Consider the following 16,455-nt stretch of genomic DNA (forward strand, 5'->3'; position numbering starts at 1 on the left):
CTGGTTGAAGGTTTTACAGAGATATACTTGTTCACTTGAAGCCTACAGAAATTTGAGAGAATGCTACAAAGTTTACAGAGTGCTCTGCTGTGTTTTTGCTAGCCTGGCAATGTTTTCGTAAAAGTAAGGGTTAGTATTAACAAAACTGACTAGTTCTATTAAAACTAAATCATGTGAAGAATTCTTACACCAGCTGTTGAGATTTAAATTGATCGTTAGCTTGAAAAATGAGCTTTAGCAGTTTTTAATGCAACTTTCAGTGCAGTTAAAGATACTTCTGTAATTAGAGTAAAATTCTACCTGCTTTTGTTTTGTCCTGGCTATTACGTGAAGATATCCTTTAGCTTTAATGATTTATCATCAGATCTCCATTATACAATTTTAATTCCACTTGTTTGGCAGATACTGTTAGACATTCATTTTAGTTTTATTTCAGTTGACTTTGAGCTGTTTATATTTGTTCTAGAAATAATTTGTGAAGAAACAGTCCTAGCCAGCAGCTTTCTACAATCCAGTGGTTTGACTCCTACAGATCATACAGTTCCCCAGAGATGCTTTGAAATACCAGACTCCAGATGTAAAAACCAGGTAACTGCCATCCTTTTGTTCATGGTATTTTTAAAAGTGTTTTTGTAAGCCTATTTCTGATATTAAACTTCTGTTATCATAGTAATCCATAGCAAAGTTTTTTTGATTCTCAGAGCTATTATAATGGAAAAGGAGGTAGCCCCAAATTTGAGTGGATTGGTTGGTCCACCTTGTAAATTAAATGCATAATGCAAGTTTACCAGAGTTGCAGAGAATTGTTGTCACTGTCATGACTTTGAGATGTTTACCCAGTATTAGTATCACATTATTTAATATCCACTTAGATACTGAATGTAAGACTTCTATCTTACCTTATTACAATATCAGTTTTTGGAAGGCGATTCTCTTGCTAGTAGAGTGGAAGAACCTTCTCCCTGTCAATAGGTAATGGCCTTAATTTGTCTGCTTCAAACTCCTGCTGTTTAGCTTCTGTATTGTGATTTCATTTGTTGTATTGAAAACACTCTTCATATGCATGGCTTCAAGGAATGAGACAGCAAGACTTGGGGGAATCTCTTCCTTTTCTACCAGCGTAGTTGGTCTTTGTCAAGTTCCTTTACCTTTTTGCCTCACTTTACACTACTTCAGTAAAAATTTGCAGTGTGCTGAAATGTCCGAGAGTCACAGGTTGGATCTGTTCTCAAGTCAGCAGAGTTTATTCTTCTCCTGCCTTAAGTGAATGCCCAACCTAAAGTAAACAGTGTTTCAGGATCCTCAAAGGATAGCTGTTCAGCTGCCCATGAGTACAACAGTCAGGACTTTGCAGTGAATTGGCTAGATTTAAAAAGTGGGAGCCAACATTAACTTTGCTTTTCATGTATGCTGAAGTCTGACAGCAGCTGTAAGTGGTTGATAGCTTCCTGGTGTTTTCTTCTCCTCCTTAGGCATCTGCCTCTCTATTGGATTCACGCAAAGAGTATGGCAGTGGTCATCATATGTGGTAAGCTAGATATCTAAGTTCTGGTTTAAGTTCTTATTAGCTTTTGGGTAGTAACGGTCGATGCTGCATTTTTAAACCTGTCCTTTAAGGCAAAACAGTCTCATTGTATGCTGCCTCTGAACCAAAATCAGTTTCATGGTGTAAAGTATTTTTAACCTTTGAACCCTAGAATGCAGTTGGCCGTTTCAAAGCCAGCAATAGCTATTATTGTGAAGTGCTTTAACTTGTGAGGATATGCTTGTTGGGGCTGGGAAATGGAAGATGAGTTAAACATTGTAGTTTTTACTTTCTATAGAATTACACACTACCAGCCTTTAAAATCAATGGCTGTGTGCAGTACGAAGATGCTTTACAGAATTATGCTGACTTAACTGTGGTAACAAGAGTAAACCTCAAAGTTCTGAAAAGCAGCACCATGAATTGTAGGTAGCTATGGGTGTTCTTAAACTCAAGCTTGTACTTACTGTGGCTTGTTATCTCTTTTTGAAGTTTGGATCGTTCAGAGGAAGAAAACTGTGTGGTGCCTGACCCCTGTAACACCGTCATCTTGCCTTTTAATTGTATGTCATACACTGCCACAAACCAAGATTTTATCCAGCACCTTTCTGCCTTGATAGTGCAGACTGTGCAGAGATCGCCCCCCTCCTTTACAGAGAATAAAGGAAGCCCTCCGGGTGATTCCAGAACCACAGACAAAGAAGATGGGTATTTTGAAATGGGACTTCATGAAGGAGATCAGACTTTTGAGTTCAGCACTACTTCAGATACTCGGTCATCTGACAACATAGCAGTGGAGAGTGTTGACATAGTCAAAATTCTCTGGAGTTTTTCTATTCACATTCATAAAGGACTCAGGCAGTTTGCTTCCTGTTTGGTTTTGACTGATGATATGCTAGCTGTGTTTGAGATTCCTCATCAGGAATTGAGAGGAAATTGCCAGCACATCTCTTCTGCCTTGAAATTAACGCTGTGTTTTCCGTATACTGACCTATCAGAATTTGGCTTTCTCCTGCCAGAAGTCTGTTTAACACTGAAGCTGAAAAACAGCAGCAACTGGTTGTTTATTGTTTCAGACTCCCAGAATCTTCAAGACTTTTATTCCTGTTTACACATGTGTTGCTCTCAACACTACACATCAGTGTTACCAAGCTCCACATTGTACTGTGGAAAAGCAAACCTCCAAGGGTTTCTCTGTCAGCTTATGGAATTGAATTGCATTTCAGCAGAAGATGTTGAAATAAAAGGTTGTTTCCCAACATATCTTGTTTATGGGAATAAAACCAATGTTCCGAAAATCTTGAATCAACCAGAGTCAGCTGGCAGTAACAAAGAATGGTCAAAAAATGTTTTGTGTTCTGCACTTTATTCTTCAGTGTATAAATCTTCTGACCAGGGTCCCTGTGTGGTCCATCCATGTTGGATATTTCTAACACCCCAGCATTTGTACATAGTAAAGGTGGATTTCAGTTTACTGCCAGGTAAATGGGTAGGCACAGAAGACTTGGAAAGTGTATTTAAGCTGAATAGGATTCCGTTAGCATCACTTGTGTTGCATCCGACTCATGGTTCCATCCAGCAGAAGGGTTCATTTTTGGATGGACATGTGCTGGAGTTGCTCGTTGGATACAGATTTGTTACAGCAGTGTTTGTTCTACCTCATGAGAAATTCCACTTCCTAAGAATCTACAGTCTTTTAAGGACACTCCTGCAGGATGTTAAGACTATTATTATTTTCAAGGCTTCAAACAAAACAGATGCTGTAAGAAATCATGTTGTGGAGGCAAACAGTCATGGGCAGTCAGCAAGGTAACAATTCCCATAAAAGGTCTGTTGCATGGTGCTGAAGTTAATGTGGTGTGGCCTAGCCAGTGTGTTTATATTTGGCATTATAATTGTTTTTGGTCTGTAGTATTGATGAAATACTTTTTCATTCTGGTAGTCAGTAGTATGTGTGAATGGTTATCCTGCGCTGTACCTGTCTACCTTTTTTGGTTTTCTGTTTTGTTTTATGGTTGCAACATAAAATGTATTTTCTTGTGGAAAGGCTTTCTATTTCATGAGGTTGCAGGCTGAGGTCATGGCAGATTGACAGCTATGCTCGAGAGAAATCATTTAAAGTAAACTATTAAGAATAGAAGTTGCCTGTTCCTAATTTCTAAATCAAATCTAAAGTATTAATTTCTGTAGGGGAAGAGCTGCGTATTTCCTTAAATTTTGATTTAATGTGTTTTCTGGATCTCTTCTAGCTTTTGCAAGCCTCATCTGACACTGTCATCTTTATATCCATCTGAATTTCTTACGCAAAAGATAACGGAAGATAACCAGATTCCCGTTCACCTTCACGTTTCTGTGTCTCTGCAGTATGTGGCTGGGCTGAAAGGAAATGCCCTAGTTGAGTTTTTCCATGGCAACATTGCAGAGGTATTGTGCTTAGCCCAGGTGTATAAAAAGATGCCTTGTGGCCTTTCAGTACTAGACAATATTTTAAAAAACTTTCCTGATCAAACATAAAAACAAGAGTTAGGCTCTGCAAAACCTGGAAGCATGGCTGGATTGATGGGCCAGGGCCAACTGCATGAGAGTCAATAAGGCTAAGTACTGGGTCCTGCACTTCGGTCACAACAACCCCATGCAACACTACAGGCTGGGGGAGGAGTGGCTGGAGAGCTGTCTGGTGGAAAAGGACCTGGGGGTGTTGGTTGACAGCCACCTGAACTTGAGCCAGCAGTGTGCCCAGGTGGCCAAGAGGGCCAATGGCATCCTGGCCTGTATCAGGAATAGTGTGGCCAGCAGGACCAGGGAGGTGATGGTGCCCCTGTACTCAGCACTGGTGAGGCTGCACCTGGAGTACTGTGTTCAGTTTTGGGCCCCTCACTACAAGAAGGACATTGAGGTGCTGGAGCTTGTCCAGAGGAGGGCAACGAAGTTGGTGAAGGGTCTAGAGAACAGGCCATATGAGGAATGGCTGAGGGAACTGGGGTTGTTTAGCCTGGAGAAGAGGAGGCTGAAGGGAGACCTTATTGCTCTCTACAACTACCTGAAAGGAGGTTGTAGCAAGGTGGGGGTTGGTCTCTTCTCCCTAGTAATGAGTGATAGAACGAGAGGAAACGGCCTCAAGCTGTGCCAGGGGAGGTTTAGGTTAGACACTAGGAAAAACTTCTTCACCGAGAGGGTGGTCAAGCATTGGAACAGGCTGCCCAGGGAAGTGGTTGAGTCTCCATCCCTGGAGGTATTTAAAGAATAGATAGATAACGGTGCTTGAAGACATGGTATAGATGGACTTGGCAGTGATAGGTTGACGGTTGGACTCGATGATCTTAAGGGTCTTTTCCAACCTTGATGATTCTATGATTCTATGATTTTGGTCAAAAACCTGTTTGCGTGACTCCATTTTGGGTTCCCCGCTACAGCGATTGGGATCCTGCCAGCATAATTTGCCTTCAGGATCCTTGATGCAGAACAGGAGAGTACATTAGTGTATGTCTTGAAGATATGATTACTCCAAGAATATTCCTCTTTTTTTCTTTAAAGTGGTAAAAGGAAAGAAAAGTACTGGAGTGGAACTATTTTGTGATGGTATCTAGCTAAATCAATAAATAAGTGTCCTGACTCCTTTGTGTAATATGGGTGCATAAATACAACACAACATGCACATGGCTGTAGGGACTCCAGAAACATGAGCAGATAAACCTAATTTCTTGTAGTCTGTGTGGGGAACATCAAATTTAAAAGTACAAATCTTACCTTTAAATTCATTATGTGGTTTAAGTGATAAACCATTGTGGTCTGAGTACAAATGTAAACTGAAAAGCTTATTGAGGAATAGAGACTTTTTTATTCCCTTACCTCACTTCCAAAGCTTTCTAAGTAAGCAAGAGTTATAAGTTGTGCTTCTCTTTACACCAGGAGAAGCTGATAAAGAAATCAGGTTACTCATTTGAGGATTCACAATAAGCTTATCAAGCTAGAAGCTGGGAAGATGCCTAGTTGGAACAGCAGCTGTAGTGGCAAGCTGTGCTTCTGTCCTCTCTCTTAAGGATCTTTGAATCCAACCCCTCAGTAGCATCTGAAGGCTCAATAGACTTGTTGAGGCTTGGGAGGCACTGCTCATCTGTTGATTAAAATTTTGTCTGCAATGTCTGTTCTAGAAGGTCTTTCTTGTGCACTAGATGTTTTTCTCTTTTCTAGTTTTGGTCAGAAAACAAGGAATAATTAGACCATGACAGAAAAATAATTCTTATATAAACACAAGACATTTTCAGTAGACTGCCATTGTGTTAGAGTGTCCTTAGAGTAGACCGCTCTTTGACTATAGCGTGTTCAGATGCTTCAGATTTTGAAATTGTTTTTCTAGTAGTCTAAAGTTGCCTGTGAGATGATGAAACTATCTGAAGTATCAAAGTGTGCAAGTAATTTATGAAATACAATTTACATCTTAGGTAGAAAATGAAGAGTTGAGACATCTCGTGTGGTCTTCAGTTCTGTTTTACAAGACTCCCAATGTGGAAGTGATGGCTTGTGTGCTTCTCTCAACAAAAGCTATTTACTTTCTGTTGGATGATTCTTTCATTCATGCTGATGAGCACCAGTCAGGTAAGATAGCTATTTTGATCCTTTCAATAAAGTTACCAACTTAATTCCTGTCTGTGTGTTTGTCTCAGTTTAAGTACCAGTTTTGGTCAATGCTCTTACTTGAATGTCCTAGTAGAGAGAAACAGTGGCACAGTTTGCTGTATGCAAAGTACTCACGTGAGGCTTTTATGTTCAAAAAACAGGGTCTTGAGTCATGGCTGCTTCTCAAACAGACCCTTCCATGTGCCATTGTATCTAGGCTTTCCTCAGATTTTCTCAGTCATTTCATAGTCCTTAGCATCACCTGGGCAGCTAAAGGCCCTTTCATAACCAAAATGGTAAGTGAAGGGTAATGAAACTCATGGTGTGCATTCAGTTCATGCGAGTGGTTTGTTAATGCATCTGCTAATTTAAATTTGCGATGTGATGGCTACTTCAAGAAATGCTGCTAACAAGGAGATTTTGTTCTGTTTGTTGCTTGAGAAATTATTAGCCACTATTCCCACCTTCTTCCTAATTTCTTCCTTCAAGTGTGACATAGGTGTAAGATTTTCATTTAAAAATTATGCTTATGTAAAGAAGAATCCTTTTTTTTCTTCTGACTTTATCATACATCCTGTTTCAACAGATTTTTGGAACAAAGAAAACTCAGATTGTGAAAATAGTTCTTTCCACCTCTCTTGCTGCTTTGTGCTAAAACTTAATGATCTGCAGTCAGTAAATGTTGGCCTGTTTGACCAATACTTCCGAATTACTGGTGAGTACATCTTGTGCTTTAAGTTTTTTCTAATTTTATTTTGTCTATTTAGTCTTGTCTTAGATGAATTCCTGTCTTTATTTTATTAGTGATATGGAAGAATATATTTTGTTGCTGCTTTTTCTTAAAAGAAATTAAGTTAGTGTAACACTCTTGGTGCTGTACCAGTAGGCTGATAATACTGTCCTGCAACATCTTGTAATTGAGGTAACTGGGAAGCTTCATATAAATGAATTAATTGGTCCTAGAAGCTATTTTAAAAATTCTCCTGTCTTAACGACACCTCAAAAGGGAAATCTGAACTTTCTTGTTGTTCTGAGGCTTTGGCTTGCAATAGTTGATGGTTGACTTTTTGCATGGAAAACGAGGCCTTAAAGCTTACAAAAGGAATGATGTCAACTTTACCCATGTTATTTCCATTAAATTTTAAGTTTCTGGGCTGGTGCTTTGCCTCAGAGTCCCACTACATGTGAGCCATACATTCCTGTGTTCTAAAATGTCTTCTAATTGTGTTGAGACCTCGATGGGATGGAAAAAAATCTCCTTTGTAGAAATGATTTAAAGTGACCTTACATATAACAAGTTCACAAAGAAAACTGAGGGCAGTTTTTTCTGTAAAATAAATTGTAATAAGATGATGATCATAAGGTTGAACCCCTAAGCAATAGTTGAACAGTTAAAATCGTAAGTGTACATCATATTTGAAATCAAGAGAAATTATGTTCTCTATTTTCTGAGGGATTTGTAAGGATTCTTTTATTCTTTTCCAAGGATTTGAAAGTTTTCTGAATAATGATGCATATTTTCAGGAGAAGTAATCCTTGCAAGAAATCTTTTTTGGTGACAGTTGCATGTTGGTTGAAGAAATTACGATAATGCCACATACAGATTTGTGAGTGGTTTATATTCTGTCTTCTCTTCAGGGCACTCTGCAGATCAAATAGTTACCTGCCTGACAAGAGACAGTTACAACACTCACACCTTCATACAGCAGCTTATGGCAGTTCTGTCATTGCTTGCACGCACACCTTCACCTGAACCAGTAGATAAAGACTTCTACTCTGAATTTGGGAGTAAAAACACAGGTAAGTGGTCTTTTCTACATGTCATGAGTTACTTAGGCATCGTACTTAGGGCATCATCTAAAGTACGCTGAGTAAAATCTTTTGAGGGAAATTTATGCATCAATTGTTTCCTATTTGAGACTTTAACCAAACTCCCTGACTTTAATTATCTTACATGTGCCTTATCTGAACAGAATTGCTAAATATGAACAGTCTTGCACATGTGAAGTTAGCGATGGCTTCTTGAGTCCAGCAGAAACAGCACTTCCTATACAGTATTTTTTGGGTGTGTACTAGTGTAGCTTCCACTGCAAGTTTCAGCCTAACCTATAAAGTCTTGTAAGTCATCAAAGAACAGTGAAGGTAACAAAGTCTGAAGGTTACATTTTTCCTCACTTGGTCAAATAAAAAAATCCTGTCATTCCATGAGAATGTAGTGAAGTGAAAACTAGACTCTTTTAAGGTGTGTTAAGTTCAATTCCAGTATCAGGTGAAACTTTTTTGCTTAGAATTCTGAAGCCAGTTGAAGGCACGAAATAAAATGGCATTTTCTTGAAGAATGATTGTTATTGTTACTGTTTTAAGGAGAAGCTGTGTAAGCCCAGAAAGTGCAAGGCTTGATGGGAAGTCATATCTTTTATTAGACCAATTGATTTATGTGAAAAAAAGCAGGCATGCTTCTTTCAAGTTTTGCTATGTTGTATTTCAGCACTTAATTTACAGGGAGTAAGGGACTGCAGTGTCACTTCCTGCCACTCCAGAACATAGCATGGAGCAAAGGAATGTTCTCATCCAGTAGGGATATAAAAGCAATTAATGTAGAGTTTTCTTTTTCTTTTTTGTTGTTTTAATTTCTGCCTTTTCTCTTTGCTTAAAAGAAGCAGGGATTTTGTGTTCAGTGTTCTGATAATGCTTTCAGTGAGTTCAGAACTGGGGAGTGGGAAGGAGGCAGAGGAGGTCAGCTGGTAGGAAGGTGGATAATCTCTGATATGAGAATCCAGCTGTATTTCCTTTAACCTCTTCTGCCATTGCCCTGAACTAGTTATGTGGTTAGAAATTTGCAGGAAAGTATGTTGGTAGTGCAAGAGAGACTCCAGTACAGATCTGCAATCCAAATAAAATTATTCCAGTATTGTATATAAGTAAAACTTTACGAATAGGTACCCAACTTGAATTCTTCCAGCTGCAGCTAACTGTCAAAGGTTGTTGCTTATCCTAATGCATTAAGGAAGTATTGTATAGTACTAAATGGAAGTATAATAACGTATGTTTCTTGCAGGAAAAATGGAGAATTATGAACTGATTCACTCTAGCAGAGTAAAATTTATTTATCCAAATGAAGAGGAAATTGGGGACCTTGCTTTTCTAGTGGCAGAGAAGATGGATGGTTTGACTAATCTTCAGTCCCTTAACATCCTTCTGTATGTGTTGGCATTTCAAGTAAATCACGTCGAAGGATCTGCCCAAAACACTAGTTCGCTTCAACCTAAAACACTTATATTAACCAGCTCTGATTTGTTCCTCTTTGATGAAGATTATATCAGTTACCCACTACCTGATTTTGCTAAGGAACCACCAAAGAGAGATAAGTATCAGCTTGCAGATGGAAGACGAATCCGGGATTTAGATAGAGTACTTATGGGTTATCAGACATACCCACAGGCCCTTACATTTGTGTTTGATGATGTTCAGAATCAGGATCTGATGCAGAATTTAACACTGGATCACTTTGGAGAAATTGATAGTGCCCCAAAGGGAAATGCTAAACAAGAAGACAGCAGGAGCAGAGAGATCCAATGGTACATCTTTATCCCAAGTGCAGAAAGCAGGGAGAAATTAATTTCATTGCTTGCAAGACAGTGGGAGACCTTGTGTGGTAGGGAACTGCCTTTGGAACTCACTGGGTAATTATTGCACAGCTAAGTGATTTCAGTGTCTATCATAAGGTAAAGCACAGTGTTTAAATAGATAATGCCTGTTGAGTTCTGTTTTTTTAATAAGGAGCTGACCTGGACTCCCTTGGTCCCTAGTGCAGTGAACATTTAATAGTACATAGAAATATTCTGAAGTGTTAACAGGGGACTGAACTTCTTGTAAAGTCTATTTTTTATGCAATAGTATATAGTGAAAAAAATCATGAGACATCCTGGGAAACTGTATGGAAAAATTTAAGGAGTCAACACTAGATATGCTGTTGTCTAGGGCTGTTAAGGTTTCAGCTACTTTTCTGTATATATCAGTCTTGCTGTTCTATACAAATTCTAATGTGTAAATAAGGGTAAATGCTTGTGTATGTTGAAGTGCAATGTTCTTTGTACGAGAAGTATTTTGGGTATGCTGCTAATGCTTATTATTTAATGATCTTAGTTTCACATACGTTTTTCTTTGAGGCCAAATGTAATTATTTGCTGCCAATCATGAACTTAACAGTAAAATTTGAGCCACAAGCAGGTGACACTTACATTTGAAATTAGTTCCATGGGCATTCTTTTTCCTTATCCAGGATAACAAAGAATTGCCTGTTAAAGATCCACTCAGTATCATCTTTAAAGTGGAAATACCCAACATGGGTATATGAGCATTTTGTCAGCAAATAATGAATTTGTATCTCTGAACACAAAGTCTTTCTTTTGCCTATTTTGTCAATACAAATAAAGTGTAATTTGACAGTTTTCTTTTGGCCTTGTCTTTATTCAAGTTTATCTTGTGTTTGCAGGATACCATATGGCAGTTCAGCAGCACGTATTCTGTTCCTAGAGTGTATTTTAAAGTATGAAATATGCAACAAGATGAAAGAAGAAAATAGTTTATTCTACTGTAGCAAGTTTGTACGGGCCCAGAAATAGAGCTGAGTCATGGAAACCGAGGATTTGCAGCTTCTAAACACAATTTGAGGATTTATTTCAAATACTTTTGCTTCTCCATCAGATATTAGGGATTTGCTTTCCAAGCTGTCATCTTTAACTTGAATATTACTGTGCCCCGCAAGTTTTAGCCTCCCCATGACAGTAAAATCCCTACTGACTGTTATGAAGACAAATACTGAGACTTTGAACATAGAACAGTCTTTTTCACTGGGATTAAGAAGGGAAGGACAGTTTTGATACATAAGTGCCAGCTGATGGTGCTTAAAACTGATGCTCTTTAAAAAAAACATAGAAAATTTTAGGTTGGAAGAGACCTCTGGAGGTCCAACAGTCAAGCTCAGAACAGGGCAAACTTCAAGCAGATTGCTCAGGGCCTGATCCAAACAAGTTCCGAGTTTTCTCCAAGAACAGCAAGTCCACAGTGGCACTGGGAATTTGGTGGTTCCATGGAGTATTTTTCTATGCTGATGGGGAGCTCTAATCTTTGGGCTCCAGATGCCAGGAATGTTGCAGTCAGTGCAAGGATGACAAAGACACAGGCAGCTGAAGTCAAATTGTATTGCAGGATGCAGTGGAGTTCCCTAAGCAACCAAAGAGGTGAGGAGCATTACCTGAGTCCTGCTCTGTTTTACAGTTTAGCAGAGGAAACCTAACTCCTTTCAAGGTCAGTCCAAACTGAACAATTAAGGTAGGTACTGTAGGTTCTTTTCCTGTACTTTAGAGGTCTTCTATTCCCTGAAGTCTCAGTGATACTTATGTTCATTTAAGCTTAATTGTCATTAGGTAGAAAAAACTAACTTCTAAAACAAAAATCCTAGAGATAACAAAAGCTTAGGTCTACTTTAGGTGATTAACAGAGTTACTTCCGAAAACTATTTGTAATTCTCATAGGTAACACTTAAGAGGAGCCTGTGGCAACTTGAATAGTCTGATCTGCAAGCATTTGAGAACGTACCAGATGAACAGATCATTTACGATATGGCTTATGGGTTAAGTGAATGCAAAGGGAATCTGTAATGAGTCCCATGGAATTGCCTAGGATTTGAGCCAACATGAATAGATATCTCTGCCTCTCATACCCAGGGGTTATACTTGTTTCTGGATAAGTCAACCCTGCTTCCATCTTATTTGCAAGGCCTGTCCTGGGGAATGCATTGTGCTTGAGAAAGACCCAAGTTCTGTTTCTAAGCATTCTCTGTAAAGCCCAACTGTTCAAATGTATTTTAATACACTAGTGCATATTGTAGAATCATATATTAGAATAAGCAAGGATAATTCCCTGCTTGTTATGTAGTTTGAGCAGTCAAGGTTTATTTTCAGATTTTACTGCAGCAAGAACACAGCTGTGATTAAACTTGAAATTCTTTAAATCCACAGCTGTTTAAAATGTTAAATCTGTCCCTTTGGATCAGATTATTAATCCAGGAAACAGGTACAGTTCCCCCTTGAGATCTTGGTAAACACTGATCACATTTTAAGATGAACAAAATGCTCAATAATTCATTAGATACTTACTGCAGTATTTCTTGATTCTTCCATTAAGTATCTCATCTATGGTGCTATCGGAATTGTTTATTTTCAGGGCATTTTTTCAATAAATAATCTTTTGTACTCTGCTAGGTAAAGCATGGGCTATGGAAAGTAAAGTGTCTTCCCTGACACTTCGGCTCTTGTTCATTTTTACCTGGAAAAAACCCCCACCACCCACCCAAACCCAAAACAAGAAATCCCCCTCTCTTCTGCCACCAGATATCTGATCCCCTGCTCTTTTGCCTGCGTTAAAACCTGCTGGAGTTACAGTGCTTTGTGGGTGCAAATTTCTGTTGTTTTAAGTGCAATGTTATGCTGAAAAATTTCATTCACTGTCATTCCTCAGCACCAGCCTGTTGCCTTTATTGTCTAATTCTAATGTAATCTTTTGTTTCTAAATGTAGGGGTTTACTTAAATGAGTTTTCCTTGAAAATACATAATCCTTCATCTTGAACTTTATGAATTGGCTGATTGTTTCATTTCATAAAGATTTCTCAGAGCTTTTCACAATCAGTTTCTGCAGAAAGTTCTGTGAAATGAAGTAACATTTTTTAAGTGGTTGTGGTCACATAAAACAGTCTTGATTTCTTCCTCTCTTTTTGCAAGAGTGCATTTCTATTTGCCTGTGTATTTCTATTTCTTTAGTAATCCTTTATGCTCAAATCTTTTACAGCTTCCAATCCTTGTTCAACATTAAGACAATATCTAAGTAGCTAAAGTTATGACCAGATGCATGCATAGGCAGGTGGGGAGATACTTTCCTGAAAAACATCTCCTAAACTATCTTAGACTTCCATAGTCTGGCTTTGCAGCTGTTGTAGATGTGTGCCACCCTAGGAAGACCGATGCAATTATTTATTGTGTTCAGTGTCATCTGCTGAGGATCTGATCAAAGGTTTTAAGACTTCCCTTGTATTACAATTGAAAAATTGTAAATGAATTTGATTAGGAAGGAAAGTAAATGAGGTGCTGACCTGAACAAAACCATGTTTTCTTTGCAAGAAGAAATGCTAGCGTGACCTGCATCCTGTCTGTCCTGTGTCCATTCCCATGCCGCTTTTATAGCGCTCTGTCATCTGCCTGGCTGTAGGTGTGCCAAACAGTGATGTATTTACATCAGCCTCTTTGACTTGTCTTCCTGTTCTTGTCAGCTTTGATAAGGAGTTTGTTTTTTTTTTTTTTTAAATCAAAGTAACACAAAATGCTGCTGCTTCTTTCTTGAGTGTCTCTGATCAAAAAGTTCACTTCTGTGGTATTAATCTTCAAACCTACCAAATCTTAGGCAGAGAAGCAGCAACATGAGGAAAAGCGTGAAGTTGTGGTTCAGAGCTGACAGACTATAAACTTGTGTTTCCTGCTGTCTACCTGATAATGAAGGGCATTTAGTAACTCAGAAAGCTAAAAATTGATGTGAAAAAAGGGGGGGTACAAAACTCATTAGACAAGAAGATGCCAAAGAAAGACTGTGGCCAACACTGGAAAAAACCCACCTAAACAGATGCATAAAGACTAATAGCCAGAGGTGGTAAGCTGGGCACTAAGCCCTTGTGCGTCAGACCTTGAGGTCTCTGAGAGGGGACGACAAAAACTTCCACCATCTCTGAAGTTGTTGAAAATGCTGAGGTAGTGGGATCCCAACTCTCATCTCCATCATGCTGTTCTCAGGCGGGCGCTTCAGTGCAATCCGTGGCAAACTGTTGGCTATAGCTTTAGTCAGTACATTATAGGCCCTTTCTATCCCTTATAGATAACAGTGTGTGAAGGATAAGCAGCACCACCATGGGAAAACACACTGCCTCTTCAGTCATGCTGATGTGAGCAGGTGCTGAGTTTGAATAACTCAGCCTGTTTGTTCAGACATCTAATTCATATCGGATATCTGTGGGGAATTTAGTGCCTGACTCCCAGTACAATCCCAGAACACTGCTTAATAAATGGGAAAGGTACAAAAGTAAAACCAAGAGATGGGAATATGTAGCTGGATTTCACTGCAGGACCATGTGTAAAGGAACTGGGAATCAATAGCAATAAATAGGCCAGGACTTACAGCATTTATGTACTGACATTTGTATTGCTGCCCTTCAAGATTTTTGAACTAACAGGATGTGAGCAGCTGCAATAATTTCTTCCTGAATCGCGTGACAACATTGTGCTCAGGCAGCTCTACCTGTCTGCTTGGAATTGGACCATTGCGTGTGTGCCTGTGTGCGAGAGAGATAAATGGACTCCTATTCGCTGTGTGACCCTTTCATTTTTTTTGCTTTTATCAGCAAACTTTAAAATTCCTGTTCCTTCCAACTTGCCAAGAGAAAAAATAATAAAAAAGTAGGATTGTGTCCTAGCCTCTGCACCAAGAGCCTCAGGGCTGTGTTCACTAAGTATGGTACAGCTGGCCCTCTTCCTACACACAGGCACTTCTGGCTTGGTCTGTTTAATCCTTTGGTAGTACTTCTTCAGACTCACAGCCTTCTTACACACTTAAAATTCAGAACGAAGAGACTTTATGTTCTTTCACAGCTTTTCCAGAAGAGTGGAACGAGAGTCCATTTCTCAATGTGGATGTAACTGAATGGTCAGCTCCCACAGAAGCTGTGTGGCAAGGTAGACTGGATTGTAAATCATTTGTCTTGGCTCTGTAATTTCTGTAAAGATTGCTTAAACAAAAGATTTCAATAGCAGGAAATTGCCCAAGCTAGCCAGGGCTGCACGCACTTTGCCGAGAAGGGCTGGTGACCCAGCATTTTAAAATGCAGCATGTGACACAGGCAGGGAGGCTGGAAGGGTTTGTAGCTGTATCCTTTGCCTTTACCCAGGCGACTTTTTTTCTTTCCCATGGAAAAGGTTGAGTAGTTTTCACCAGCAGTTTCTCGACTCTGAATGTTAATGTGTTCACAGAAAAAATGCCAGGTCTTAGATAAGTTACTTTAGAGGACCTAATCTTTCATCGATGCATAAAGCAAAAAGACTGAGTGAGGAAAAAGTCCTGAGCACTGCTGCTTGCCAACAATCTGCTGATGATTTGGGAGTTTGAGACCACAAGGTAAATTATTAATGTTTTGTAGAAGTCATCTGTGTCAGGCCAGAAGTTGAAGATGATGCTTCTGAGATCTACATCTGTGACTTCAACTGCTAAACCAGCCTTCTTCTGCCATGTGGGCGGGAGATGCTTGACTGATAAGTCAACCTCTATGCTTTCCAAAACAAACAAAAGCCCATGTGCTAAACCTCACAGATAAACACACTGGCAGACGGTTGACAACTCCTACTGTACGTTTTAAAATTGGATTTGCACAATCCTGTTTCAATCAGACATTGACTAGGATGTGAATGAAACCCTTCTACCCTGCCTGCACAGGGCCAATTGCATGCTCTCATCAGATTCTTACAAGTCTTGCCTATAAATTTTCCCTTTGATGAAAGGATTTTTTTTCCCAGTTTTCTCATATTCCTTTAATTGCTAGTGATGTAGCAAGCCAATGGTTTCATTCATGAGCCAGCAGTGTGCCCAGGTGGCCAGGAGGGCCAATGGCATCCTGGCTTGTATCAGGAATAGTGTGGCCAGCAGGACCAGGGAGGTGATGGTGCCCTTGTACTCAGCACTGGTGAGGCCGCACCTGGAGTACTGTGTTCAGTTTTGGGCCCCTCACTACAAGAAGGACATTCAGGTGCTGGAGCATGTCCAAAGAAGGGCAACGAAGTTGGTGAAGGGCCTAGAGAACAGGCCATATGAGGAATGGCTGAGGGAACTGGGGTTGTTTAGCCTGGAGAAGAGGAGGCTGAAGGGAGACCTTATTGCTCTCTACAACTGCCTGAAAGGAGGTTGTAGCGAGGTGGGGGTCGGTCTCTTCTCCCCAGTAATAAGCGATAGGATGAGAGGAAACGGCCTCAAGCTGCACCAGGGGAAGTTTAGGTTGGATATTAGGAAAAACTTCTTAACCAAAAGGGTAGTCAGGCATTGGATCAGGCTGCCCAGGGAAGTGGTTGAGTCCCCATCCCTGGAGGTATGTAACAGCTGTGTAGACGTGGTGCTTGAGGACATGGTTTAGTGGTGGACTTGGCAGTGATAGGTTGACGGTTGGACTCGATGATCTTAAGGGTCTTTTCCAACCTTAACGATTCTATGATTCTATGATTCT

At 39.7% G+C, this 16,455-nt stretch overlaps 2 protein-coding genes across 7 annotated transcripts in view; both read left to right on the top strand.

The window, feature by feature from the left end:
* The window catches only part of NISCH (nischarin), a 32,859-nt gene extending 22,265 nt beyond the window's left edge, over window positions 1–10,594 (top strand). Inside the window, exons 14-21 of the mRNA XM_087744555.1 lie at window positions 467–588; window positions 1,473–1,528; window positions 2,018–3,334; window positions 3,775–3,949; window positions 5,968–6,121; window positions 6,729–6,857; window positions 7,781–7,942; window positions 9,201–10,594. Of these exons, the coding sequence (XP_087600681.1) occupies window positions 467–588; window positions 1,473–1,528; window positions 2,018–3,334; window positions 3,775–3,949; window positions 5,968–6,121; window positions 6,729–6,857; window positions 7,781–7,942; window positions 9,201–9,829 (2,744 nt within the window). The 3' untranslated portion in view covers window positions 9,830–10,594. The remainder of the gene's footprint in view (window positions 1–466; window positions 589–1,472; window positions 1,529–2,017; window positions 3,335–3,774; window positions 3,950–5,967; window positions 6,122–6,728; window positions 6,858–7,780; window positions 7,943–9,200) is intronic.
* STAB1 (stabilin 1) overlaps window positions 7,824–16,455 on the top strand; it is a 69,949-nt gene continuing 61,317 nt past the window's right edge. For 2 of the 6 annotated variants that reach the window (XM_087744526.1, XM_087744532.1), the window contains exon 1: window positions 10,716–11,385. The gene's annotated coding sequence lies outside the window, so the exon portion shown is untranslated. Of the gene's footprint in view, window positions 7,943–10,715; window positions 11,386–14,836; window positions 14,921–16,455 lie in introns of those variants that run through there. The other 4 variants (XM_087744529.1, XM_087744527.1, XM_087744525.1 and 1 more) reach the window with 3 other exon arrangements.

The sequence above is a fragment of the Nipponia nippon genome, unplaced genomic scaffold (assembly GCF_047370975.1).
Source record: "Nipponia nippon isolate SJK-2023a ecotype South Korea unplaced genomic scaffold, ASM4737097v1 scaffold_9, whole genome shotgun sequence".
Taxonomy (NCBI): Eukaryota; Metazoa; Chordata; class Aves; order Pelecaniformes; family Threskiornithidae; genus Nipponia; species Nipponia nippon.